This window comes from Tamandua tetradactyla, chromosome 7 (assembly GCF_023851605.1).
Source record: "Tamandua tetradactyla isolate mTamTet1 chromosome 7, mTamTet1.pri, whole genome shotgun sequence".
Lineage (NCBI taxonomy): Eukaryota > Metazoa > Chordata > Mammalia > Pilosa > Myrmecophagidae > Tamandua > Tamandua tetradactyla.
Window position 1 is genome coordinate 16,265,420 of NC_135333.1, and position 27,897 is coordinate 16,293,316.

General features: G+C 42.1%; 1 protein-coding gene and 1 long non-coding RNA gene across 2 annotated transcripts; both read right to left on the bottom strand.

Moving 5' to 3' along the window:
* Window positions 1-4,884: 4,884 nt before the first annotated feature.
* On the bottom strand, window positions 4,885-27,085 carry LOC143690826 (uncharacterized). The gene is made up of 4 exons (XR_013179205.1): window positions 25,546-27,085; window positions 21,759-22,250; window positions 5,794-6,048; window positions 4,885-5,179 (listed from the first exon to the last, which is right to left on the bottom strand). It is a non-coding gene; the product is annotated as an uncharacterized LOC143690826 (long non-coding RNA).
* C7H1orf202 (chromosome 7 C1orf202 homolog) lies at window positions 27,086-27,833 on the bottom strand. The gene has a single exon (XM_077168514.1). The coding sequence runs from the start codon at window positions 27,451-27,453 to the stop codon at window positions 27,091-27,093; it is 363 nt and encodes a 120-aa protein (XP_077024629.1). The 5' UTR covers window positions 27,454-27,833; the 3' UTR covers window positions 27,086-27,090.
* Between the last annotated feature and the right edge of the window lie 64 nt (window positions 27,834-27,897).

Here is a 27,897-nt window from a genome sequence, read left to right on the forward strand (position 1 = left end):
TATCAGTTTATTTGGGACTCTTGCACCTGATGAGCTCGAGTCCCCTGAAACCATTAACTAACTTCTTGTGTCTGTCATTTCTTTATCCTACGCAGCGCCCCTTTTTCTCCCCTGTTCCCTAGGGAAATTCCGGCACTCCTTATATCCAGGGTATGGACAGATGAATTAAAAAGATGGATAAAAAAAAGAAATAATAAGGGGGACAAATGATAAAGTAAATTGTGACAAATGATAAAGTAAATTGTGTAGATGGAAATACTAGTGGTCTGTGAGAGGGAGGGGTAAGGTGTATGGTATGTATGAGTTTTTTCTTTTTTCTTTTTTTCTGTAGTGATGCAGATGTTCTAAAAAATGATCATGGTAATGAATATACAACTATGTGATGATATTTTGAGCCATTGATTGTACACAATGTATAGAATGTGTGTGAAAATTTCTCAATTAAAAAAAGAAAGTAGAATCAAATTGCTGTTCATAAACCAACACTGTGCAGTAAAATACATTTATTAGCAAAAAAAAAAGATGGAATCTACTCCTTGTGTGAAAATGTTGTGAAAATTGTTGAAATGACAACAAAGAATTTAAGCTATTAGATCAACTTAGTTGATAAAGCAGTGGCAGGGTTTGATACCATTGACTCCAATTTTGAAAGAAGTTCTACTGTGGGCAAAATGTTATAAAATATCATCATGTGCTACAGATAAAGCTTTCATTAAAGGAAGATTGATTGATGTGGCAAACTTCATTGCTATTTATTTTAAATAATTGCCACAGCTACCCAATCTTCAACACCCTGATCAGTCAGCAGCCATCAACATCAAGGCAAGACCCTCTACAGCAAAATATTATGACTTAATGAAGGCTTAGATGATAGTTAGCAATTTTTAGTAACAAAGTACTTTTTAAAGTAAGGTATGCATATTGATTTTTTTAGACAGACTGCTGTTGCACATTTAATAGACTACAATATGTAGATTTGCCCAGAGTGATGCCCCAATAAATTCCAGAGTCATTTGAACAATAGATTTAAAAAGTATTTGCAAAGTCCCCTTGGGGGAATGGTGAGAAAGAGGGAAAATTCCGCTTCCCCATTTGGAGAAGACCTGATCTCACAAGCAGTGAGGACAACAAAATCAATAGGCCAAACCCTCAATCTTCGGGTTTGTTCATATAAAACTTATCCCCGCAAAAGATAGGCTAAGCCTACTTAAAATTAGGCCTAAGGGTCACCCCCAGAGAACCTCTTTTGTTGCTCAGGTGTGGCCTCTCTCTCAGCCAACACGGTAAGCAAACTCACTGTCCTTCCCCTCTCTACATGGGACGTGACTCCCAGGGGTGTAAACCTTTCTGGCAACATGGGGCAGAAATCCTAGAATGAGCTGGGACTCAGCATCAAGGGATTGAGAAAACCTTCTCAACTGAAAGGGGGAAGAGAGAAATGAGACAAAAAATATCAGTGGCTGAGAGATATCAAATAGAGTCAAGAGGTTATCCTAGAGGTTATTCTTATGCATTATATAGATAACCTGTGGTAGTTAGATTCAGTTGTTAACTTGGCCAGGTGAAGGCACCTAGTTCTGTTGCTGTGAACATGAGCCAATGGTACGTGAACCTCATCTGTTGCTGATTTACATCTGCAGTCGGCTAGGAGGCGTGCCTGCTGCAATGAATGATGTTTGACTTAATTGGCTGGTGCTTAAATGAGACAGCACAATGTAGCATAGCCTAAGCAGCTCAGCATACCTCACCTCACCTCGGCACTTGCAGCTCAGCCCAGGCCTTTGGAGATGCAGAAAGAAATCACCCTGGGGGAGAGTTGTTGGAACCCAGGGGCCTGAATAGAACCAGCAGAGACCATCCTGTGCCTTCCGACATAAGAAAACCTCAGTGGAAAGTTAGCTGCCTTTCCTCTGAAGAACTAACAAAATAAATCCCCTTTTATTAAAAGCCAATCTGTCTCTGGGGTGTTGCATTCCGGCAGCTAGCAAACTAGAACATAACCCTCTTTAGTTTAAGGTGTATTAGAGGGGCTAGAGGGAAGTGCCTGAAACTGTAGAGCTGTATTCCAGTAGCCGTGTTTCTTTAAGATAATTGTATAATGATATAGGGTTTGCAAAATGACTGTGTGATTGTGAAAACCTTGTTCTGATGCTCCTTTTATCTACGGTATGGGCAGATGAGTAAAAAATATGGATTATAAATAAATAATAAGGGGAACAGATGTTAAAATAAATTGGGTAAAGAGAAATGCTAGTGGTCAATGAGAGGGAGGGGTAAGGGGTATGGTATGTATGAATTTTTTCTTTTTTCTTTTTATTTCTTTTTCTGGAGTGATGGAAAAATAATAGACTACAGTATACTGTAAGCGTGAATTTTATATCTAATAGAAAACTCTTTTGGTTTGCTAATGCTGCTGGAATGCAGCATACCAGAAATGGATTGGCTTTTACAAAGCAGATTTATTAGATTACAAATTTACAGTTCTACAGCTGTGAAAATGTCCAACTTAAGGCATCCAGAGAAAGATATGTTGACTTTGAAGAAAGACTACCCCACCAGCATCTAGAAAATCTCTGTCAGCTGGGAAAGCACGTGGATGGCCTCTGCTAGTCCTTGCTCCCAGTTCATCGCTTTCATCTTCTGAATCCAGTGACTTTTCTCTAAGTGTCTGCGGGTCCTCACTTCCTCACTTAGCTTTTCCAGGGCAAACTCTGGCTTTCATCTCTTAGCTTAGCATCTCCAAATGAATGCATCTGTGTAGGCTCTGCATTTTCTCTCATAACGGGCTCCAGGAAAGGATTAAGACCCAACTTGAACAGATGGGGTCACATCTCCATGTAAACAACCTAATCAAGAGATCCCACCCAACAATACTCTGCTTTCACAAGATTGGATTAAAAGAAAATGGCTTTTCTGGGGTACATAAAAGCTTCAAACCAGCACAGAAACCAAAAAATTCATGTGACTTACTTTATTGCAATAGTCACCTTGTTGCAGTGGTCTGGAACCAAACCTGCAGTATTTCCAAGGTATGCCTGTACTTGATTAATCACTAGAAAAGTGTGTTAAAAATCCCCTTGCTATAATGATTGACTTCTCAAATTCTCCTTGTATTTCTGCTGGCTTTTGCTTTATATATTTTGAGACAGTGTTATTAATGACATGCATATTTAGAATTGTTACATCTTTCTGGTGAAATAAACCTTTTGTCAATAGGTAGGGACCCTCCTTATTTCCTATAAAGCTTCTTTATCTTAAAGTTCACTTTTATCAAATATAAGTATAGATACACCAGCTTTCTTTTGTTTAGTATTTGCCTAGTATATCCTTTGCAATACTTTAACTTTCACCTTTTCTGTGTCTCTTGTAAAGAGCGTATGGTTGGATTGTTTTTTGCTTAATCCTGAGATTCTTTGTCTCTAACAAAGTTTAATGCGTTTAAACTTTAACTGATAACTGATATAATTGATTCTATTTCTACCTCCTTACTTTGTATTTTGCAATTTCTCCTTTCCTTCCCTCCTTCCTTCCTTCCTTTTTTCCTTTCTTCCTTTCTTATCTTCTGGATTACATAACTTCTGTTAAATCAGCTAACAGTCTAGTGATTAATTCACTCATTCCTTCTTTCAACAAATATTTATGGCATATACCATATGCCATGCAGTCTTCTGGCTACCAGATACAGATCAGCAAACAAGATAGGCAGAATCTTTGCCCAAATGGGTTTGCATTCTAATGGCAATGGTTTTTCTGTCTAACTGTCTTAAATACCTGTGGTATTCTGCATTTTCACCACAATGTGTCTAGGTAGAGATTACTGTTTATTTACCCTGATTGAGATTCTTTTGGCTTCCTGAATCTGAGGAACAATGTCTTTCAACAATTCTGGAAAATTTTCAACCATAACCCTTTAAGTATTTTTTCTCATCTGATTTCTCTAATATCTCTTCCTTAGACTTTTATTGGCCTTTCTCTATTTTCTATATCTCTCTCTCTTTTATATTTTCTCATTTCTTTGTTTCCCTATTGTACATTCTAAATAATTTGGATCTACTTTTCAGTTTGCTAACTCTGTCTTTAATTGGGTCCAATTTGCTACTTAAGGCCTCCATTGCATTTTTTTTTTTTTTTTTTAAAGGGAGGAAGGGAAGGAAGGATAGAAGGAAGGAAGGGAGGAAGAAAGGGAAACATCTTTAAACATTTTCTTGTTTTATTATATTTTGTTTGTTTGTTTGTTTTTTACATGGGCTGGGGCCGGGAATCGAACTGAGGTCCTCCAGCATAGCAGGCAAGCACTCTTGCCCGCTGAGCCACCGCGGCCCGCCCCCTCCATTGCATTTTTAATTTCATTTATTGTATGTATTTTCATGTCAGATTTCTGTTTGGTTCATTTTCAAATCTGCTTGATCATTTTATAATCTTTTGTTCCCTGATTATTTTTCCAAGCTTTTTTTAAAAACAATTTTTTAAACACACTTATTTTTATTCCTTATTTAAATATTCCAGTGTCTGTAGTCTTTATGTGCTTATTTCTGCTGCCTTTTTTTTTTTTTCATCCTCACACACAGTGCCTTGCTTCTTTGTGTGTTTTATAATTTTTTAAAAATGAGGTCACATTCCCTGGAACTTTGTGAAGATTCCTTTAGTCCAGGTTGAAGTTGTGTTGCTTCCTAAAGGATATGCATCAGTTTCTGTCAGTTGCCTATGAGAACACACTCAGGATCACTTTAAGCCAAATTCTCCACCTGTTTTTTGTATCACACCACTCACTGTGTTAGACATAACATGTATATGGAAATGTAAAGACCCAGAGAACAGGATGGGTTGGGAGGGAAGGCAGGAATAGAAAAATTTAAGGAATTATCTTTTGAAACATTTCGATCTTTAAATATAATTAATAAAGTATCTAAGAGATGAAAGTATCAGATCGTGATCCTGCCTCTGTTTCCCCAAAGTTATTTCTAAAACTGTAGTAACAAACATTTTATGTAAAATGTATCTGCTAGAGCAGATCATTTTGTTCTAGTACAATGTAAGTAAGAGGCAATACTGTTCTTGGCTACGAAAGTAAAATCCATTTCTCTTCTGAAGACACAGTTCCTTTCACAGGCAACAGAAGGAGGGCTCTACTTCTCCTTTGTGAGTTTCCAATTGCTTTTCTCTAACCTCAGTCTCTCACCTGTAACACACAAATGATCTTGATCAGAGGGCCGTGATGAAGATGCGATTATATAAATCACAAATGTGCCAGAACAGAGCCTTACACATATGCTCAGGAAATGCCAGCCAGTGCTGTTACAGTTATTTAACCTGGAGTAAAGCTTCTAAAGCTAGGGTCCCCAAGGGTTTTAAAGTAGTAACAAGGGTCTCCTGTATTAATTTTCAATAAGACTATATAACATTACAAACATTTTTTCCTATATTTGGTTCAAATTCTCTCAAGTGAGTGTGCTAACACAGGTTATCTTGTACTAGTTGAAATGTCTTGATAAAAAATGCTCTTGATTAATAAGATAGGGGAAATAAGGTTAGTAAAATAAAAATGTAAAAATATGAAAGTAATAAATATAGTTAGGTAGATTAAATATTTCAAAACAAGATCCACTGGAGAAAAGAAACTTTAAGTAATCCTTGGTCATGCCTCTATTGGAAATCAGAGGTTGGGGGTAATGGATGCATTCCTCTCATCCTACTAGGTAACTAACATGAATAGGATGTCTACCAAATGTCAAAACCCTAATCCTCACAACACCCCCGAGAAACTCTATTATCCCATTTCACAGATGAGCTCACCTAGCAGATCCAAAGTTCAGTGAGTGTCTGGCCACCTCCAGAGCCCAGGGTTTTTTCCTACCATTTTTCACTGGCCTGAAAGGAGACTTCCCACTTGTTCTACTGTATTTGAGTGACTTCGATCCTCAGAGTTGTGCTTTCTTCTCATAAATGGGTGTCTTGGGGTCTAGGCCTGAGCCTAACAGTAATTCTGACAAGTCCAGGCCAGTCTGTGGGAAAGGCTGGCCAGAAATCTGTTAGCATGACAGATTCACCCTAAGGAAAAAGAGAACCAGTTTGACCCAGAAGCCGAGCTTCCATCATCAGAAAGCAAGAGAAGAGAGAGTGCTGTTGCCACCTAGATTTGTCCTTGGTCTAGTCCTCCCTGGGTTTTCATTTAAGGCCCACAGACATCTGAATCAATTGTCTCAGCCAAAGTTCTGTAACAGCCAAACAATCCCAGTCTGTTAGGTTCCTCTCCTTTGAAAACCAGAGCATTTGACTTAGAGCTGCCCTTCTCTTGCACAGATTTCGGCACCTCTTTCCAGATTTACATCTCAGCTCAGTAACCGCTTTCTCTCACGTCCCCAGCATCCCTCAGAGGCAAACATTTGTGTGGGTCACTGACCAGGTGTGCAGCAATTCTCAATGACTCTGAGGCCTTGACACAGGTTGGGGCTGAGTCCACCCAGGGGCCCAGGTTGGGCCTCCCTTTGCTCCCTTGGTGCTTGCTCAATCCCCCATCCAACAGCTCAGAGTGAGAGGCTGTGAGGAAAGAGGTCCTTCTCCGTGGTTACAGTCAGCATCAGCTGGGGAGGGAGCTCAGCCTTAACAGCCCTTTCACAGTGTTTGTTTATTTGATTGAGAATATATAATTCTGCTATAGAAAGCAAGCAAAACAAATGGGAATAACAAACTTATGTGTTAAGCATAAATAAGGAATCAGCTAATCACTTGTGAGATGTGGATAAAACACTTAAGTTATGAGTATCTTATTCAATAAGTAAGTTAGTCATCTGTAAGACATATTAAAGATAGATAAGTAGAGAACAGGTGTACTAAACATAGGTAGGATGGAATGGAAAGGCCAAGTGGGTACCAAATTTTGATAAGGCAAATGAAGCACCAAATAGTCATGATATGCTATTTATACATAATACACTGAAGCTCCAAATACTTTGATACAGTAAATGTACATGAGGCAGCCAAGGCACCAGAATTCATGCTACACAATATACATGATGCACATGAAGCACTCAACATTCATGAGTCTTAAATTGACCATCCATGGGTGACACTAATGTGGCTCCAGCTTGCCAGATAAAGCCATGTCTGCTCAGCAGGCTAATGAACGAACTACAGCTATGGCCTGGTGTACTTGCCCCCGTGTCTCTGGTAGAGCAAGTGTGAGTTGGTTCTTGGCACTCTATCAATCGGGTCACCTTAAAAGTCTTTAGCTCTTATCCTACATCAATGGGGCTGGCTGGTGTGGCAGAGGGGAGACACAAATAGGATTCTCTGTGAAGCTACAGAAACTTAAGCTTCAGAGCCCCACACTTGTCCAGACCTCTAATATTTCAGGTAGGAAGGGAAGTTGGGTTCCTGGCCTTACGAGAATTATATAACCTGGGATTCAGGTGGTATGGTCCTTCCACCCAGCCTGTACGCTATCCTTTGTATTTATGTGTAATCTTTCCCACCCTGTTCCTCTTGCTTTGGCTGAGGGTTTTTAACTGATCCCATAAACCATGCGACTCAAGCATCTTAATTGTGTGCGAGTCCTTCCATTCCAGACCTCTGGCATGGCTTGCCTGATAGGGCACTTAGGGGCTACCTCATCAAAGACTTTTGCCCTCCCCATTGCTGGGAGGGTGATTTGGGAGCAAAAGACAGTTTTAAGTTTTACAATCATCCACGAGGATTGGTGCACAGGTTTTGTGCGGTCTGAAGTTCGCACAATGTAAGAGAAATATGTATCTAGAATGAGTAAAGAAACTATAACAAATTACTGGCATCTTGAAGATTGTTTCTTTTTTTAAGATCTCTTTTAGGCAGTTTACCAGAAATACTTATATGGAAAAGCTTCCTAATTGCCCCTGGCTTCCCTTCCAGAGGCCTGGGCAAACAGTGAGGGGCCCTGAAGCTTAGGCTTCACTTACTTCATGGAGAGCTCCATTTGCTGGTGCTATTGGACAGAAGATGGGAAATTTTTATTCTACTTCCAGCTCTGATACCTTGGGCAAGCTTACTTCCCAGTTTCCTCCTATGTAAAATGAGTGTATTGCTGGCTCCTACAGTCAGCCAAGATGGACTTCGTGGCCTGTGCTCTTTCTCATGACTCAGGTGCCTTGTTTTAGTAAAAAGAGCATGTTTTTTGAGCTTACTACATGGTGCCCTCTCATGGACATTTTTTTTTCATGGAGTCCTCATACCAATTTGTATGGAGATCACTATCCACATTTTGAGACTCTGAGAGGTTGGAGTAGCTCCCCCAAAGTCAAACAGTTCATAATAGATAAGCTGTCATGTAAGCCCAAGGACACCCTCTTCTGTTTCACCATGTGCCGCCCCACAACTCTTCTGGTTGGTTTTGTTTGATCTTACCAGCATTGCTTTGCAACTTAGCTGATGCAGAGAGACGTCCCCAAGGTCGTATGGGTGCAGCCTAGCAAGAGAAAAAACTCAGATGCTTAGCACCACTGCCTGACACCACTGTACTGTGGTTGCCAGAGGATAGAAATAAATCCAGAAATTCTCTCACCATAAGCAGATCAGATGCTCCATAGCAAGATGCCATTTAGTAAGTGGTTGGTTGCTAACAGGTATACAGGGACCTGCTAGACTTGCAGGTGCCATTTTCATGTCTTTGCCAGTACTTCCTGGTCCTATCCCCAAAGCCCATGTTAGGGCATCTACAAAAATGTTTGGCCTGAATGGCAATAAACAATAAAGGTCACTCTGCCTATCCATCATCCATCTTCCCTTCCTTCTCTAAATTCTCTTGCTAGAGAATTAGAAGTCCCAATTTAACCCAAAATTCAACCCTCAGAGAAGTTGACCTTATCCCAGGCCAGGGTTAAACCCTGATTAGTCTTAGCCAGGGATGGTGGTACATTCCCCTCACTGTGTCTGGTTTCAGGATGAGCATGGTCATCGAGACATGGGGGACGTTTGCTGAGGTTTTTGTGAGAAATGTTTTTCACTCATGAAGAATATTGGAAGACATGGTCCCTCTTCTTTTGGATTCTGTCATACCTAGAAGGGGCATGGGAACTGTGACCTTGAGGGGAGTTTGTGGTCTGAGGACAAATCTGCCACACAAAAGATGGCAGAGCAGAAAGATGGGGGGAAAAAAAACGACTTGGTCTTTGATGCTTTAGTACACCTGGAGCTGGCCTTCCTGAGGCTTATTATAATGTTAGACAACAAATATCCTTATTTGTCAGCTACTTTGAGTTGGGTTACTATTGCTTGCAGCCAAAAATGTCCTAACTCACAACACATGCATCTGTCCAGTTCAGGGGTAGATCCCGCTTCAGGCACAGCTTTATCCTGAGCTCAAAGGTGTCAGCTGGAAGGCAGCAGCCTGAGCAACAGTCCTAAGGTCTGGTCTGAATATCCTGGGGAAACTTCCCCATTCCAAACCAAACATAGGAACCACAAAATGGAATATGCTGGCTGGTTTAGGACTGGATCTCAAACTTGGCTGCAGATTAGAACCACTCAAAATTCGTGCCCAGATCCTACCCAGAACAATTGAATCTGCTTCTCTGGGGATTAGGCCCGGCACTTTTTTACTTCTCATGTGCAGCCAGGACTGAGAACTACTGGTAATGCCAATCAGGGTCAATTCCTGGATCTAATGGCTGATGTGGGGGAAAGAGGCTTTCCAAAAGAAAATGTGGGAAACTTTTACCAAGTAGTATGAGAAATGAATGTCGAGCAGCAAATAAGCATGCACCCATGAGAGATGAGTAAAAATATTAAAGACAACATATTCAGTTGGATTCCTGTCCCAGTAGCTGACAGCCCATAATTGAACAAGACTACATCCTGGTTTTTGCAATGTTGCTGAGGGGCTTTTTTAAAATGGAGATAAGCATCCTGACCTACTGGTACTGACTTCTTTTCCTGGAAGAGAGAATGGGTACTTGCATTCCTCCACACCTCCCCTCCCTACCACTCCAGTTTCCCTTAGGGTGAACACAGAGACTAGCAGTAATAGCCAAGGGCTCTATATCTAGAAACAAGGAATAGTTTGCAAATCTGATTGACCTTTCCAGGGATTCAGTTTGCAACAATGGCCTTTAATTAACCCCTATTCTAACTGAAGGTAAAATAGAATTAAACTGCCATTATTTCTAAACTAATGAAATCCCTGGTTGCTTTTTCTGATCTGATATAACTTCCACATGCCCAAAGATCTACTCTAAATCAAAGAACTAAAACCATTAAGCACCTCATCCTGCCTTTGCTCACAGCAGTCAGGAACCTTGTGAGCCAGGGAGGCCACGGGGCTGGAAGGTAGGAGATGAGGGTTCAGACTTCCCTTACTTACCTTCCTCAGTCTTACCTGTAAAATGCTGATCTTGCAGAGTTTTTATAAGGGCCCAATGAGATATTATACAGGAAAGCATTTTGTAAACTGTGAGTCCCTCTATAAAAAGAGCATTATTTGAAAATCCACTGCATGAAGATGTGGATTTTAAAATATATAGGACATACAGATTAAAATACATAGGGATTTGCCACGTGAAAGTGAGGCAGATTAGATAGGGAAGGAGGGAGGGGAAGAGACCCTAAGACCCATAGCAAAAAGTTCCTTTTGTTGTGCACACACCTAGCTCGTGCACACCTGGCCCTCACTGAGATCGGCCCCTGAAATGAACCAATGAAGAGTGCAGCTCATAAATCCCTTATTAGCATAGCCAGCTGGGGAAGGGCCCCTGTAAGACCTTATAATTCAAGAATCCTGACATCAGGGGACTTCTCCTCCTTTAGAAAATGTCCGTGCTCATTTCCCTACGAGTGTGTACTTTTGCTACACATTAAAATTTGGGGCTGTGGACACCGGCTATGTAGCAAGCAGCCCCCTAGCAGCAGGCAGGCCCCTCACCCCTCCTTGCACATTTAAACTACCTCCTCTTTAAAAATTCCCCAAATTCCTCTGAGCATTCACAACTACATGTAAATAGGATGCTCACCCTGAGAACGGGTAAAGCTGCACATAGGCAAGATAAAACAAATTCCTGTAAAGAAACCCCTCCCCTAACCACTCATCCACTTCTGAAAACCCAGTTTCGTGCCCTTCCCAGTTTAAACCAGCCAATCGTATCCTTTTGACACCAACAGTTACCATAATAAGCATACCTTGTCTTTAACATGTCATCTTGTCTATAAAAACTGTTGTTAACCTTTTGTTCAGGACTCACACTTTCAGAGGCTACTTGGCTGAGCCCTATGACCATGGATGAATAAAAACCTACTTCCTGGGAGAGAGGGCCAAGATGGCAGCTTAGCGAGGTGTGGGACTTAATTAGTCCCCCAGAGCAGCTAGTAAATAGACAGGAACAGTACAGAACAACTGCTGGGGCCACATCAGTGACCAGACACATAGCATACCCCAGTCTGGACCACTTAGACCAGCTGCAAATGCCCCCAGAACCATGAGTTCCCCAAGTGGCAGGGCCGGTGCCCCTCCCCAACAGGCTGCTTCCCAGAGGGGTAAAGAAAGGAAAGGGACTTTTCTGCAGCAGGGGCTGAGTGCAACCAAGCTCCAATTGTGGAATTAATTAACAAATTCTGATTACTAAAATTAGGCCCCCAGTACAGCTGAACCTTGTGTCAAAGTGGAGGTTGCTGGTGTTTTGCCCCAGCGTGGAGAGGGCAGAGCTGATGGAAAAAGAAAAAATAAAAAAAGAAACAGAGGTTTTTTGGTCAAAATAGCACATAATACTTGAAATGGTCTTTCCCTGAAGGAAAGGAGGGGGCACATAGGACCTGAAGGTTCACAGAGCAACATACCAACTTAAGCTCTTGATTGGCAAACCAGAGGAACAGGGGTCTTGCACTGGAAAGGATTTTTCTCTTTCTTTTTTGTGGCTGTGTTTCTATGGCTTGACTACTCATTGATACAGCTGCAAGGCTTCTTGGGCTCCAATGGCCCCAGACATAGGCAGAATTGAGCTTGTTTGAGAGCTTCTCTGGAGCCTGGACTTCCCCAGGAGAGGGGTGGAGCCAAGCTCAGGTGGATTCCCTCCCTCAAGGAATTAAGACCACAGGGTCTGGAAAACTGAAGAGATTAAACCCAGCCTATAGCCTCTCCTCTGTCTCAACCACGCCCCCAGCAAGGAAAGTCTACTGAAGTTAAAGGTACCACATGACCTTATGCTAGTGGGACCCGCAGGCAGACAAGCACCACATACTGGGCAGGATAGGAAAAACACAGAGTCCAGAGGCTTCATAGGAAAGCCTTTCAATCGGATGGGTCTCACCCTCAGGAAAAACTGATGCAGGTGACTCTTTCCTCCCAACAGGAGGCCAGCTTGGTCTGGAAAAATCTGGCTGGGGTCTATAACACCTAAGTAGACCCTTCCTAAGAGGAGAAAATGGCACCATGCAAGCAGGGCAAGAAACAAGAAAACAAGAACTGAAAAATTCTGATCTGTTAAACAAAACTAACCTAGAGGTCCAGAATAAGATGAACTAAATGTCAAAGAACAGATAGACAAGAAAAAGTTATCCAGCAAGAAAATTCTAGGTAAAAAAAAGTGAAAACAATCTCCAGAATAAACAAATTAAGGAAATTAAATGTCTAGACTCCAGCAAAAAATAATGAATCATACCAGGAAAGTTGAAGATATGGCCCAATCAAAGGGACAAACCAACAACTGAAATGAGATACAGGAGTTGAAACAATTAATTCAGAATGTTCAAACAGACATGGAAAACCTCATCAAAAATCAAAACAATGAATTGAGGGAGGATAAAAAGAAGACAAGAAATGAACAAAAAGGAAGAAATCAAAAGTGTGGAAAAACAAATCACAGAACTTATGGGAATGAAAGGGACAATAGAAGAGATGAAAAAAAAAACTATGGAAACCTAAAATGTCAGATTTCAAGAGGCAGAAGATAGGATTAGTGAATTGGAGGGTGGAACATCTGAAATCTGACAAGCAAAAGAAAATATAGGGAAAAGAATGGAAAAATATGAGCAGGTACTCAGGGAACTGAATGACAACATGAAGCGCATGTATTGTAGGTATCCCAGAAGGAGAAAAGAAGGGAAACGGAGGAGAAAAACTAATTGAGGAAATTATCACTGAAAATTTCTCAATCTTTATGAAAGACTTAAAATTACAGATCCAAGAAGTGCAGCATACCCCAAATGGAACAGACCCAAATAGACATACTCCAAGACACTTACTAATCAGAATGTCAGAGGTCAAAGAGAAAGAGAGAATCTTGAAAGTAACAAGAGAAAAGCAATCCATCACATACAAGGCAAGCCCAATAAGGCTATGTGTAGATTTCGCAGCAGAAACCATGGAGGTGAGAAGACAGTGGGATGATATATTTAAATTACTAAACGAGAAAGACTGCCAACCAAGAATTCTATATCCAGCAAAATTGCCCTTCAAAAAAGAGGGAGAAATTAAAACATTTTCAGACAAATAATCACTAAGAGAATTTGTGACCAAAAGACAAGCTGTGCAGGAACTACTAAAGGGAGCACTAGAAACAGATAGGAAAAGACAGGAGAGAAAGGTGTGGATAAGAGTGTAAAAATGAAGACTATCAGTAAAGGTAAAAAGAAGAAAAATTAGATATGACACATAAAATCCAAAAGGCAAAATGGTAGAAGTTCTACCTGTATAGTAATAACACTAAATGTTAACAGATTAAACTCCCCAATCAAAAGACATAGACTGGTGGAATGGATTATAAAAATAGGACCCATCTATATGCTGTCTACAGGAAACAGATTGTAGACCCAAGATTAAATATAGGTTGAAAGTGAAAGGTTTGGAAAGATATTTCATGCAAACAACAATCAGAAAAGAGGAGGAGTAGCTATACTAATATCCAACAAATTAGACTTCAAATGTAAAACAATTAAAAGAGACAAAGAAGGACAGTATGTATTAATAAAAGGAACAATTCAACAAGAAAACATACCAATCATAAATATTTATGCACCAAGCCAGAATGCTCCAAAATACATGAGGTAAACACTACAAAGAGAAAAGCCACATCTACCATAATAGTTGGAGACTTTAATTACCTACTTTCATCAATGGGCAGAGCATCTAGACAGAGGATCAATAAAGAGGATCAATTTATTGCATTGAATAATACAATAAATGAGCTGGACTTAACAGATATTTATAGAACATTACACCTGTGTTAGTTAGATTCAGTTGTCAATTTGGCCAGGTGAGCATACCTAGTTCTGTTGCTGCGGACACAAGCCAATGGTACGTGAACCTCATCTGTTGCCAATTACATCTGCAGTCAGCTAGGAGGCGTGTCTGCTGCAATGAGTGACGTTTGACTTAATTGGCTGGTGCTTAAATGAGAGAACGCAATGTAGCACAGCCTAGCAGCTCAGCTCGGCATTCCTCATCTCAGCACTAGCAGCTCAGCCCAGGCCTTTGGAGATGCAGAAAGAAGTAACCCCGGGGAAAGTTGTTGGAACCCAGGGGCCTGGAGAGAAGACCAGCAGAGACCATCCTGTGCCTTCCACGTAAAAAAGAACCTCAATGGAAAGTTAGCTGCCTTTCCTCTGAAGAACCAACAAAATAAATCCCCTTTTATTAAAAGCCAATCCGTCTCTGGTGTGTTGCTTTCTGGCAGCTAGCAAACTAGAACAACACCCCACAACAGTAGGATATACGTTTTCTCAAGTGCTCATGGATCATTCTCAAGGATAGACCATATGCCAGATCACAAAGCAAGTCTCAATAAATTTAAAAAGATTGAAATCATACAAAACACTTTCTCAGATCATAAAGGAATGAAGTTGGAAATCAATAATAGGCAGAGGGCCAGAAAATTCACAAATATATGGAGGCTTAACAACACACTCTTAAACAATCAGTGGGTCAAAGAAGAAATTACAAGAGAAGTCAGTAAATATCTTGAGGCAAGTGAAAATGAAAACACAACATATCAAAATTTATGGGGATGCAGCAAAGGCAGTGCTAAGAAGGAAATTTATTGCTCTAAATACCTATATCAAAAAAGATGAAACAGCAAAAATCGAGGAATTAACTGTCCACTTGGAAGAACTAGAGAAAGAACAGCAAACTAACTGCAAAGCAAGCAAAAGGAAAGAAATAAGGAAGATTAGAGCAGAAATAAATGAAACTGAGAACATGAAAAGAATTGAGAAAAATCAACAAAACCAGAAGTTGGTTCTATGAGAAAATCAGTTAAGATTGATGGACCCTTAGCAAGGTTGACAAAAAGTAAAGAAAGAGGATGCAAATAAATAAAATCGGAAAAGGAAGAGGAGACATAACGACTGACCCACAGAAATAAAGGAAGAAATGAGAGGTACTATGAACAGCTTTATGCTAATAAACTAGACAATGTAGATGAAATGGACAACTACCTAGAAAGACATGAACAACCAGCATTGACTTGAGAAGAAATATATGACCTCAACAAACCAACACAAGTAAAGAAATTGAATCAGTCATTAAGAAGCTCCCCCAAAAGAAAAGTTCAGGACCAGATGGCTTCATATGTGAATTCTACCAAACATTCAAGAAAGAATTACTGCCAATCCTGCTCAAACTCTTCAAAAAAATTGAAGAGGAGGGAAAGCTACCTAACTCATTCTATGAAGACAGCATCACCCTCATACCAAAGCCAGACAACAAAAAAAGAAAACTACAGACCAATCTCTCTAATGAATATACACATAAAAATCCTCAACAAAATTCTAGCAAATGAGTCAAGCAGCACAGTAGAATAATTATACACGATGACCAAGTAGGATTCATCCCAGGTATGCAAGGATGGTTCAACATAAGAAAATCAATTAATGCAATACACCATATCAACAAATCAAAGCAGAAAAACCACATGATCATCTCGATTGATGCAGAAAAGGCATTTGACAAAATTCAACATCCATTCCTGTTGAAAACACTTCAAAGGATAGGCGTAGAAGGGAACTTCCTCAACATGATAAAAGGAATATATGAATAACCCACAGCTAATATCATCCTCAATGGGGGAAAACCGAAACCTTTCCCCCTAAGATCAGGAACAAGACAAGGATGTTGACTATCACCACTGTTATTCAACATTATGTTGGAAGTTCTAGCCAGAGCAATTAGCAAGAAAAAGAAATACAAGCCATCCAAATTGGAAAGGAAGAAGTAAAACTCCCACTGTTTGCAGATGATATGATACTATGTGTCAAAAAAACCAAAAAAGCCACTACAAAACTACTAGAGCTAATAAATGAGTACAGCAAAGTAGCAGGTTTCAAGATCAAAACGCAAAAATCTGTAGTGTTTCTATACACTAGCAATGAACAATCTGATGGGGAAATCAAGAAAAAATTCCTTTTACAAATGCAACCAAAAGAATAAAATATTTAGGAATAAATTTAACTAAAGAGACAAAAGACCTGTATGAATAAAACTACAAGAAATTGTTACAAGAAATCACAGAAGACCTAAATAAATGGAAGAGCATACCGTGTTCATGGATTGGAAGACCAAGTATAGTTAAGATGTCAATTCTACCTATATTGATTTACAGATTCAATGCAATACCAATTAAAATCCCAAAAACTTACTTTTCAGAAATAGAAAAACCAAAAACCAAACTTATCTCGAAGGGCAGGGTGCCGCAAATAGCTAAAAGTATCCTGAAAAAGAAAAATGAAGTCGGAGGTCTCACACTACCTGACTTTAAGGAGTATTACGAAGGTATAGTGGTCAAAACAGCATGGTACTGGCATAAAGATAGATATACTGACCAATGGAATTGAATAGAGTGCTCAGATATAGACTCCCTCATCTATGGACAATTGATCTTTGATAAGGCTGTCAAGCCAGCTTATGGTATAAACAGTCTCTTTGATAAATGGTGCCTAGAGAACTGGATGTCCACATGCAAAAGAATGAAAGAGGATCCATATCTCACACCCTATACAAAAATTAACTCAAAATGGATCAAAGACCTAAACATTAGATCTAAGACCATAAAACTGTTAGAAGAAAATGTAGGGAAATATCTTATAAATCCTATAATAGGAGATGGTTTACTAGACCTTACACCCAAAGCATGAGCATTGAAGAAAGAAATAAACGAATGGGAACTCCCCAAAATTAAACACTTTTGTGAATCAAAGAACTTTGTCAAAAAGTCAAAAGGCAGCCTACACAGTAGGAGACAATATTTGGAAATGATATATCAGATAAAGTTCTAGTATCCAGAATATATAAAGAGACTGTTCAACTCAACAACAAAAAGACAGACAACCCAATTACAAAATGGGCAAAAGGTTTGAACATATACTTCTCAGAAGAGGAAATACAAATGGCCAAAAGGCACATGAAAAGATGCTCAACTTCCCTGGCTATTAGGGAAAAGCAAATCAAAACCACAATGATATATCATCTCACACCCACCAGAATGGCCATTATCAATAAAACAGAAATGACAAGTACTGGAGAGGTTGTGGAGAAAGAGGCTTGCCAGTTTGAAAGGATGTATGTACCCTAGAAAAGCCATGTTTTAATCCTAATCCCATTTTGTAAAGGCAGCTATTTCTTCTAATCCTATTCAGTATTGCATGTTTGAAACTGTAATTAGATCATCTCCCTGGAGATGTGACTTAATCAAGAGTGGTTGTTAAACTGGATTAGTTGGAGGTGTGTCTCCACCCATTCAGGTGAGTCTTGATTAGTTTCTGAAGTCCTATAAAAGAGGAAACATTTTGCAGAATGAGAGAGATTCAGAAAGAGCAGAGAAGAACAACATAGCCACGAGAAGCAGAGAGAACCAGCCAGAGATCTTTGGAGATGAAGAAGGAAAATGCCTCCTGGGGAGCTTCATGAAACAAAAAACCAGGAGAGAAAGTTAGCAGATGATGCCATGTTCCACATCTGCCTTTCCAGATGAGGGAGAAACCCTGATTGTGTTCACCATGTGCCTTCTCACTTGAGAGAGAAACCCTAAACATCATTGGCCTTCTTGAACCAAGATATCTTTCCCCGAATACCTTTGATTGGACATTTCTATAGACTTGTTTTAATTGGACATTTTCTCAGCCTTAGAACTGTAAACTAACAACTTATTAAATTCCCCTTCTTAAAAGCCATTCCAATTCCGATATATTGCATTCTGGCAGCTAGCAAACTAGAACAGAAGCACACTTATCCACTGTTGGTGGGAATATCAAATGGTACAACCACTATAGAAGGCAGTTTGGCAGTTCCTCAGGAAGCTGAGTATAGAATTGCCATATGATCTGGCAATACCATTGCTAGGTATCTACTCAGAGGACATGAGGGCAAGGACACAAACGGACATTTGCACACCAATGTTTATAGCAGCATTATTTACAATTGCGAAGAGATGGAAACAACCAAAATGTCCATCAACAGACAAGTGGCTAAATAAGCTGTGGTATATACATACAATGGAATATTATGCAGCCGTAAGACAGAATAAAGTGATGAAGTATGTAACAACATGGATGAACCTTAAGAACATTATGCTGAGTGAGATTAGCCAGAAACAAAAGGACAAATAGTGTATGGTCTCACTGATATGAACTAACATTAATGAACGAACTCAGAGAACTTCAGCTAAGAACAGAGGTCAATAGGAGATAGAAATAGGATAGATATTGAGTAATTGGAACTGAAGGGATACAGATTGTGCAAAGGGACTGATTGTAAAAATTCAGAAATGGATAGCACAATACTACCTAACTGTAATACAATAATGTTAGTACACTCAATGAAGCTGAATGTGAGAATGAATAAGGGAGGAGGGCTGGGAGCACAAATTAAATCAGAAGGAAAGATAGATGATAAAGACTGAGATGGTATAATCTAGGAATGCCTAGAGTGCACATTGATAGTGACTAAATGTACAAATTAAAAATGTTTCTGCATGAGAAGAACAAAGGAATGTCAATACTGCAGGGTGCTGAAAATAGATGGTAATTCATATTTTAAAACTTTAACTTATGTGTAAGACTAAAGCAAAAAATGTTTATTTTGTACAAAATTTATAATTTGACTAGTGCATTTCCTAATATAACTTATGTGGACAGTTTAATTGAATACCATAAGTACTTGGAACCTTGAATAGGGCATGAGAATTTGTAGGTTTGTCCAGAATCATACCCTGATAAATCCCAGAGTGATTTGAACAGTGAATAAAAAAGTATTTGCAAAGTCCCCTTGGGGGAATGATGAGAAAAGGGGAAAATTCAGCTTCCCCATGTGGAGAATCCCTGATATTCTCACAAGCAGTGGGGACAATAGGCTGAGCCCTCAATCTTGGGGTTTGTTCATATGAAACTTATCCCCGCAGAGGATAGGCTAAGCCTACTTAAAATTAGTCCTAGGTATCACCCCCAGAGAACCTCTTTTGTTGCTCAAATGTGGCCTCTCTCTCTCAGCCAACATGACAAGCAGGCTCACTGGCTTCCTCCTCTCTACATGGGACATGACTCCCAGGGTTGTGGACCTTCCTGGCAACGTGGGACAGAGTTCCTAGAATGAGCTGGGACTCAGCATCAAGGGATTGAGAAAACCTTCTAGAACAAAAGGGGGAAGAGAGAAATGAGACAAAGTGTCTGTGGCTGAGCAATTTCAAACAGAGCCGAGAGGTTGTCCTGGAGGTTATTCTTACGCATTAAATAGATACCACCTTTTTAGGTAAGGTATATTGGAGAGGCTGAAGGGAAATGCCTGAAAATGTGGAGCTGTGTTCCAGTAGCCATGTTTCTTGAAGATGATTGTATAATGATATAGCTTTCGCAATGTGACTGTGTGATTGTGAAAAACTCATGTCTGATGCTCCTTTTATCTATGGTATGGACAGATGGGTAAAACAGAGGGATTAAAAATAAATAAATAATGGGAACAAATGTTAAAATAAATTCAGTAGATTGAAATGCTAGTGATCAATGATCAGTAGTGCTGTTTTCACGACTCTAGGTTGGCAAGGCTATTGCCATAACCCCTAGAAAGGGAAACAGTTCCCAAGTCTACCTGACTTTCAACACATGTACAGTTTTACCCCCCACCAAATCTGACACCTTTTCCAGGACGGTCCTCCTTTAATGCAATGCGTATGAGATTGGGGGGAGCTCTTAGCTGTGCTGAGGTGGAGGCCTCCTGGTTGCTGGTGCCGTGCAGTTTGCCTCTTCCCCAGAGCTATGAGCTGGGCCTTCACTGGAGCAAAAAAACTTGGGTTCTGCAAAACATGTGACCAAAGCCAGGGTCCACCAGCAGATGAGGAAATCCCAAGGCAGGTGCTGGGCATGGAGCCCAGAGGGCATAGGCTATCGAGGAAACAGATCAGACCCTCTCAGGGGAAATTGCCCCTTCCTCACTTGAACACCTCACATCACCCTGCTTGGCCCTGGAGGATGGCTGGTTAGCCAAAGATGGGTAAGATTCCTCAGGGAAGGATCAACCTGAGACAGGCACAGTAGCAAAGGGGCCATCAGGAGAAAACCTGGGGCCAAGAGAGGTGGGGCACAGACCCTCCCCCTCCCCCAACCTTGCAGGGGCCTAAACCCTGCATGGCTACCTTGTTTCCCATGCTCAGCTCAAATGGGGACATACCAATACCTGCAACAAGAAAAAGACAAAAATAGATGATGCCATAACCCCTTCTTCTAAATAGGGGTAAGCATCAAAGGGGGGAGATATAACAAGCAGGTTCCTTGCACATTTAAACTACCTCCTCTTTAAAAATTCCCCAAATTCCACTGAGCAGTCAGAACTACACTTAAACAGGATGCTTGCCCCGCGAACAGGTGAAACTGCACGTAGGCAAGATCAAACAAATTCCTGTAAAGAAACCCCTCCCCTAACCACTCATCCATTTCTGTAAGCCCAGCTTCACACCCTTCCTGATTTAAACCAGCCAATCATTTCCTTCCAACACCACCAATTACCATATTAGGCATACCTTGTCTTTAATATGTCATCCTGTCTATAAAAACTGATGTTAACCTTTTGTTCGGGGCTCAGACTTTCAGAGCCTACTCAGCTGAGCCCTGTGGCCATGGATGAATAAAAACCTACTTCCTGAAACTTCGGAGCCTCAGCCCTGGTTTGTTCTATTTCCAGGTAACATCCTGGAGGTTTGCAGCCTTGTCCCTGGTTTTGTGCAACAGCCAGTCTTTGGATTCTTTGGCTGTATGCACTGACTAGTCCTCAAGTTCTTTCCTGAGGCTGAATCAAGAACCTGCACAGCATCAGCCCTTAGTGGAGTTCTGACTACTCTGGGTTACTCTTTGAATTCTTCGGCTGTACATACTGACTAGTCCTTGTGTTCTTTCCCGCAGGTGAGTCAATAAACTTCATGCCATCAGCCCCTGGTCAAGTTCTCAACTTCTCCAAGAATTCCTGGGGCTCTCCAGCATCCAGCCAAGAATTCCCAGAACTCCCTGGTAAGGAGTTTATTAAACTATTTGGCTGTATACACTGACTAGTCCTTGAATTCTTTTCTGCAACTGAGTCAAGAACCCTCATGGCACCAGCCCTTGGTTAAGGTCTCAATTTCTCCAAGAACTCCCAGAACTCTCCAGCAACAAAAGGATTCCTCACCTTGCAAAAGTGTTTAACCTTGGAGTCCTTTAGGAGGCAAGTTTCCTGTAACTTTAAAATGATCGAGCTAAATTGTGGTTGTCAGGAACACTGTGTTGTATAAAATAAGGTCTCCTTGAACCATATAAATCAGAGTCTTTTTTTCCATCTTAAAGCCTACCTCTTCTTACATGCATACCCTGGAGCTCCACGGCAGAGGCAGGCCTGTTGCTCAGGATTGCTCTGTTGGCAGTACAGAGGCTTCTCTTCCTCTGCCTGTGGTCACCCAGACAGTTTCCCTATCCTTCTCTTTCACAGGAAGCAATTCAAGATATTTGAGCCATCTCTTGGATTCTCTTCTCCAAGAAGAACCCCTAGCATCATGGATCTCCTCCTGCAGCTCCCAGTCTTGTGAAGAGCTGCCGTCCTCTACTGCAGCCACTTCTGGAGCCCGTGTGATGGCCTGCTCAGGAGGCTTCCTCTCCATGGAGACACTGAGGGAATACAGTAAGTCAGGCCTTCCTTTCCCTCACGCTTTTCCTTTCAGTCTCCCAAGACCTCCACACCAGACTATGCAGGAGAAACGGCCTGGGTCCCATGATCAGTGGTGAGCCAGAATTCTACTCAGTGCTCCTTTTTTCTCCAACCACATGCTTGCTGGTACTAAGGCAGGCTAGAACAGGGAAAGAAGGGAGAGAGAAAATACCATGAAAGAGCCCTTGAGCAAGGACAGTCAAGTCCAGGAGTACCCACATCTTTCATAGGCATGGAGGGCTCCGCACTTATGGGAAACACCTGGCAGCAGTCAAACAATCCCCACCTAAGTAACTTATCTACAGAGACGGGTGGAGCAATCAACCACCCAAATGCACTATCTACCACCAGGCACCACCCTGCAGAGGGTAGGAAGAAGAGCCCCCAAAAAGGAAGGGGGTGGGGTAGTAAGTAAAGCTAGGCAATAAAAGCAGTGCCCCAACATGGAGAGGCCTTTCACTTCCATCACCTCTCTTTATGAGGGTGCCAGCATGTTCTCTTATGTTGTGTTCTCAATAAATTTTCTGCCTGCTTACTCTGTGCTGTGCTGCGCCCTTGAATTCTTTCTTCTGCTATGGCCAAGAACCTGGGAAGCACAAATCCAGCAACAGTACCTGTGCTGGTTTGAAACTGTTATGTACCCCAAAAATCCATATTCTTCTAATCCAATCTAGTGAGGGCAGACGTATTGTTGGGTGGGTTGTTTCTTCAGAAATGTGACCCACCCAGTTGTGGGTGGGACCTTTTGATTTGATAGAGATGTGACCCCTCCCATTCAAAGTTGAGTCTCAATGTTTCTTCCAAGAAGGTATCTTCTTCTTGGTGCCTTAATTTGGACATATTTATAGTCTTAGAATTATAAATTTGTAATCTAATAAATCCCATTTTTAAGGACAATCCATTTCGGGTATATTGCATTCTGCCAGCTTTAGCACCAAAATAATACCTGTAGTGGTCTGCTTAATTAAACACACCATTAATTTTTTCCTAAACCATATTGAAAAGGGAAATAATTCCTCATGTTTCAAGTTACCTCATTTTGTCCTTGGAGCCAGTGGGATCCCTAAATTTTGTGGAATAGCCTTGAGTCTTTCTTACTCTACCTAGGATAGAAACAGCTACCTTCAGTGGCAACTTTCTTTGTTACTTGAGGAAAAGCTCTGAACTAGATGCATTCTTCCTCTGGGAAAGGAAGCTTTCCATAGCAAAGACAGTTTACTAATTTCCTTCAGATTCTTTCATTTGTCATTCATTTGTTCACTCAATAAGCACATCTACAATATGGAAGATACTTCTCAGATAGTGTTTTTCTATTTATAAAGACCTTCCAGAATTCATATTTCTGATCTACAGATTGTACTGGACTTGAAATAAGTCCAAATCTCTTGTTAAGTAAAATAGAATGACTGTCTGCATTAGGCTTTTTGGAGAAGAGCCTGTTTAGATGACAGAAACAGTTGATCTGCCGGGGGTTTCCAAGAACTGGTACACACCCTACAGGATTGCTGGTAAGCAATATCTGGTGATAAAACTAGTTTTAGGTCAGTAGAGATAAGTTATCAGAATGGACAAACATACCCTACTAATCAATATATTTCTGTTCCCCGCCTATGTGAAATAGAAACTCAGTGTCAGCCAATCAGAACATTTCCTCACTGGCTTCCAGGGTCACCCTACATGAGCATCTCTTTCCTCCCCTCAGTGGAGCTCCCTTCTACTTTCTGAATGGGATACTGCCCAATTCTAACCACTCAATAAAGCTCAATAAATCCTAAATTGCGTGAAATGTTTTTTTCTTTTAACACTATTTTGCTTTTAGCCCACAGTACAAATTCTCTGAGCCTCATAGTTATATTAAAATGCAATAAGACTCCGAATCTTGCTGAATTCACAAGATTGCACACAGGTCACCTAAGAACTGCAGATGAACAGGGAAGTAACATTGCCAAAGTGATAGCTGAAGAGAAGGAAAATGTTAAAGAGGGAAGCAAGATGGAAAGGCCTAGCCACCTGTTAGGACAAAGACAAGACTAAAAACCCAGCTCATGGCTTCCAGGGTACAGAATTCATGAGGACACCCTCGTTCCCTCTAGCTGCCCATTATGGACCTAAAACACAACAGCCGCAAGTTCCACTAACTCAAACTGAACATATCATGGTGCCTGTCTTACCCAACAGCCCACTCGAACGAAGACTACCCAGCCCACAACCCACATCCACTGCCTTTTCGGGGAAGCAATGCTAGACCTCTCTTAACCATGAACAGTCTCTCTTTATCCAAAGGTGGCAAAACTGCAGCCTTGCTGGCCACCAGTGAAGTAGCCTGGCTTCACCCAGTAGGAATGATGGTAATTATCTAAGCCCGTCAGACCACTTCCCTCAGATCTGGTGGTTGGCTGCCAGTGGTGAGAAAGGGGGCAGACCAGCAGAGGCAAGCAGGGGTGGCACCCCTGAGCAGCAGAGAGAGGAGCCTGTCCCCTGAGCTACCTCTGGGCCAACAGTCTTCCCCCTCCAGTTCCAGTAGAGGGTATTCTTACAACAAATACTTTCCCCTTGAGATGGCCTTAAGGGAATCTGGTCTCTAAAAGGGACAACTAAATGAATTTCACTAACGCAAAGACTCAGTTGAGTTACCATCCTCTGGCCAAAAGACATGCTTCTGGAATATCTACATCAGAAAATACTCAACTGAAAATGCTTTTTAAAAGCATCTTTTAAAAAGTTTCTGCATCTTTTTAAAATTGCTTTTTTGCCTGAAAGAATGTAGATATAGAAGGAGGTGCAGGTCCTACGCTGGTGCTATCCAAGCCCTGGAGTATCAAAGATGCAAGTTGTCAATATGAAATACTGTAAAATTCTTAGCCTGGGGGAGAGTTGGGGAAGGGACCGCTAGTAGGTAAAGATCTTAAGACAATGATGCAGCATCTGCACCCAAGGAACATGTTTCTGCAGAACTCGGGCTTTAGTGGGGGCTACCTTCTCATCTATCAACCCAGAAAATCCAGCAGGAGCTATCATTTTCTTTGCCTGGTGTAATCCATTATGATCAACAGCCTGGAGACACGGATCCCAGGCAGACAGCGTTACCAAAAACATGAGGCTTTGTATGGATACCTGAGACTTAAACTAGAAAGAAAAAGAATACACAGTAGCGTCCATAATAAATGATTTAAATAAATTAAACTTTATATTGTCATGTACTTATACACAGAGCTGACACCTCTAATTGTGTGTGTTTGATAGTGGAGATGGGTCCACATAGGCAGGGACACAATTCAGGTCAATTTCCTTAGACTGTGAATGGGAGGCTGTGGAATGGTTCATCAAAACCCAGACACAATTACGTTCAAATTAAAGGTAAGAGGATTAGCTGTGCTTTAGTTGGGCGTTCATGACTGAAATAAACCCAGAAAAGATTAGATTGAATTCCTTACACATTATTCAACAGCACTTCTGTTCCAGTATTTGTGGATTCAGCAATTTGGGATTCTTCTTAGTGGTCTTTCCTTTTTTGGCCTCTTAGCTTCAGCCTCTCCAAGCAGGAAGAATTTAACTAGGCTGCTCCCTACAGAACAGTGTTTAATTCAAGCACCCATTTTAGGATCCCAGCCTCACCCAGTTATAAACGGGATAACACAACTGGTTTCCTTATAAAGGTAGGACTGGTTATCTAAAAAGCTTAATGGCTTTTCCTAGCAGAAACCTACAGAATAATTTAAGCTAGCTGGGCAATGGCAGGAGTAAAGAGACCAGTAAAAAAAAACTTTGAGTTGAGTCTAACCCCAAATCACAGAATTAGAGGATTATGCCCTGTGGGGCCTTGGTTCCTGGTGCCAGCATTCTGGCCTATGCTTTTGTTTGTTTGTTTTCCTGATTTTCTCAGCTTTCTGGACTTCTGCCCAGAGATTGGTCATCAGCTCCCTACCAATGAAATGAACGAAAAAGGCTTTAAGACCCCCCCACCGCCCCCTTTCCCTAGAGGTTGACTCTCTAGGTCAAGGGCAGGGAAAAACCACTGCCTGGAACACATCATGAACTCTGCAGGCTCACCAGCAACATCAAGTGGAGAACTTGTAGGCTCACTGCTTAGAGTTCTTAGCTTGCTTCTTAAGGGCCGGGAGAAGATAGGTGCTGCAGTGGTCTGGGAAAAATCTGAGAAAGATTGTAACAGTGTAATAAGAACCTAGACTATGTATAGCTCTTTCAGGGTACTTGCAGTGCCTTCACTTCTCATACTTTCATCCTCACAGGTCTGTAGAGCCAGAATATCATTAGCAGATTTTTATTGTCTAGGAAATAGAAGAAACCCCTTCCAGGAGTCCTTGGATATCTCTCCCTTTGCTCTTGTATCTCTACAGTAGTTTTCAAACTCTCCGCCTCGCACCCTCAAGCCTTGGCTCTAATGGTTTACACAGGTTCATAGAGGCCTATAAAGGGAAGATTAAAGTTGATTTGCTCAACGTTGATATGGGATGAGGAGCTCGGCATCCCACTTTAAAAACAAAGAAAGAGCAAGAACCCGAGGGCATTGCCGAGATTGAAAGCCACTGCGGCTCCCACAGTCCTCCCTGGGCGTCTTGAGGCAGATACACTTCTGCCGCTCAGGTTCTTGTCTTCCAGCCTGGCAGCAACTGCCCGGGAATGCGAAGCTGGAGGGGTCGGGGCTCTGCGACCACTGCCTCCCCAGCAGCCGTCAGTGCGCGGGGTCCAGAGGAGCGTACCAGGTCAAAGCCTGTGCGTTTCACTCGAAACTTCAAACCCTTTCACTTCTGAAGAAGGTTTCAAATGCGTATACCAAACAAAAAAATATCCATGTTCTGTCATAGGGTGTTGGGTTTATTTCGTCTCTTCGTTAAAACAAAACCAATACTTTGAATGCAGGGGGGCGGGTGGAGGGCTTCCGGCTCCACAACGACGGACTGACTGCCTCGCCGCCCGGGCCAGGGGCGCCGCGGGCGCAGGGCCCGACCAGGCCCGGCCTAGTCGGCGTTCCGCGCGCGCTCCAGCCCCAGCAGCGGGATCTCCTCCAGCCTCTCGGGCCGCAGGTAGCGCCGCCTCCACGCCGCCAGCCTCTGGAGCATCCTCTGCAGACCTGGGTGGTCCCACAGGCCGCGCCCCGGCGCCGCTCTGCCCGGCCGCCCGGACTTGCCCTTCTTCCTGCGCGGGCCGCGCGGCACGCTGCGCCCGAGCAGCCGCAGCCAGCACCAGCAGCCGGCGCTGGGGCCGCCGTCGCTAGCGGGCTCCCCGCTCCGCGCGCCGCCTTGTTGCAGGCGCGTCAGCTTCTTCAGCAGTTCGTGCTGGACGCCGCCGCGCCAAGGCCCGCAGGGCGGCTCCTCCGCCATGCCAGCCCCAAGCCTCTCCTCACAACAAGCGGGGCCAGGGGCCGGGGCGCCACTCTTCGGAGCTCCTCGCCCGGACAGCCCGGCCGCTGCCACCAAGTCCCAGAAGGGACCCGCGTCCCCTTCCGCGGCCTCCCCACGGGTTGCCAGGGAAACCCTGCCGGTGACCCCACAATGCCCAGCAGAGGCCCCAGGCCTGGAAGGAAGGGAGGGCCCGGGGCGTCACCCCAGCCACTGCAGCTGACACCCCAGAATCCAAACTCCCAAGTAATCGCTTAGTCCAAATGTAAGTCGGCCACGTTCACTGTTGAGTGATTTGTGCACATGGCCTCAGACAGGCCAGAAGAGATCTTGGAAGTCCCCATGGTCCAACCCCCTGTTTATTATTATATTAAACAGCTACCAAATAGGGGATTATAGGCTGCTGTTGCCCCGGGGGGTGGGGAG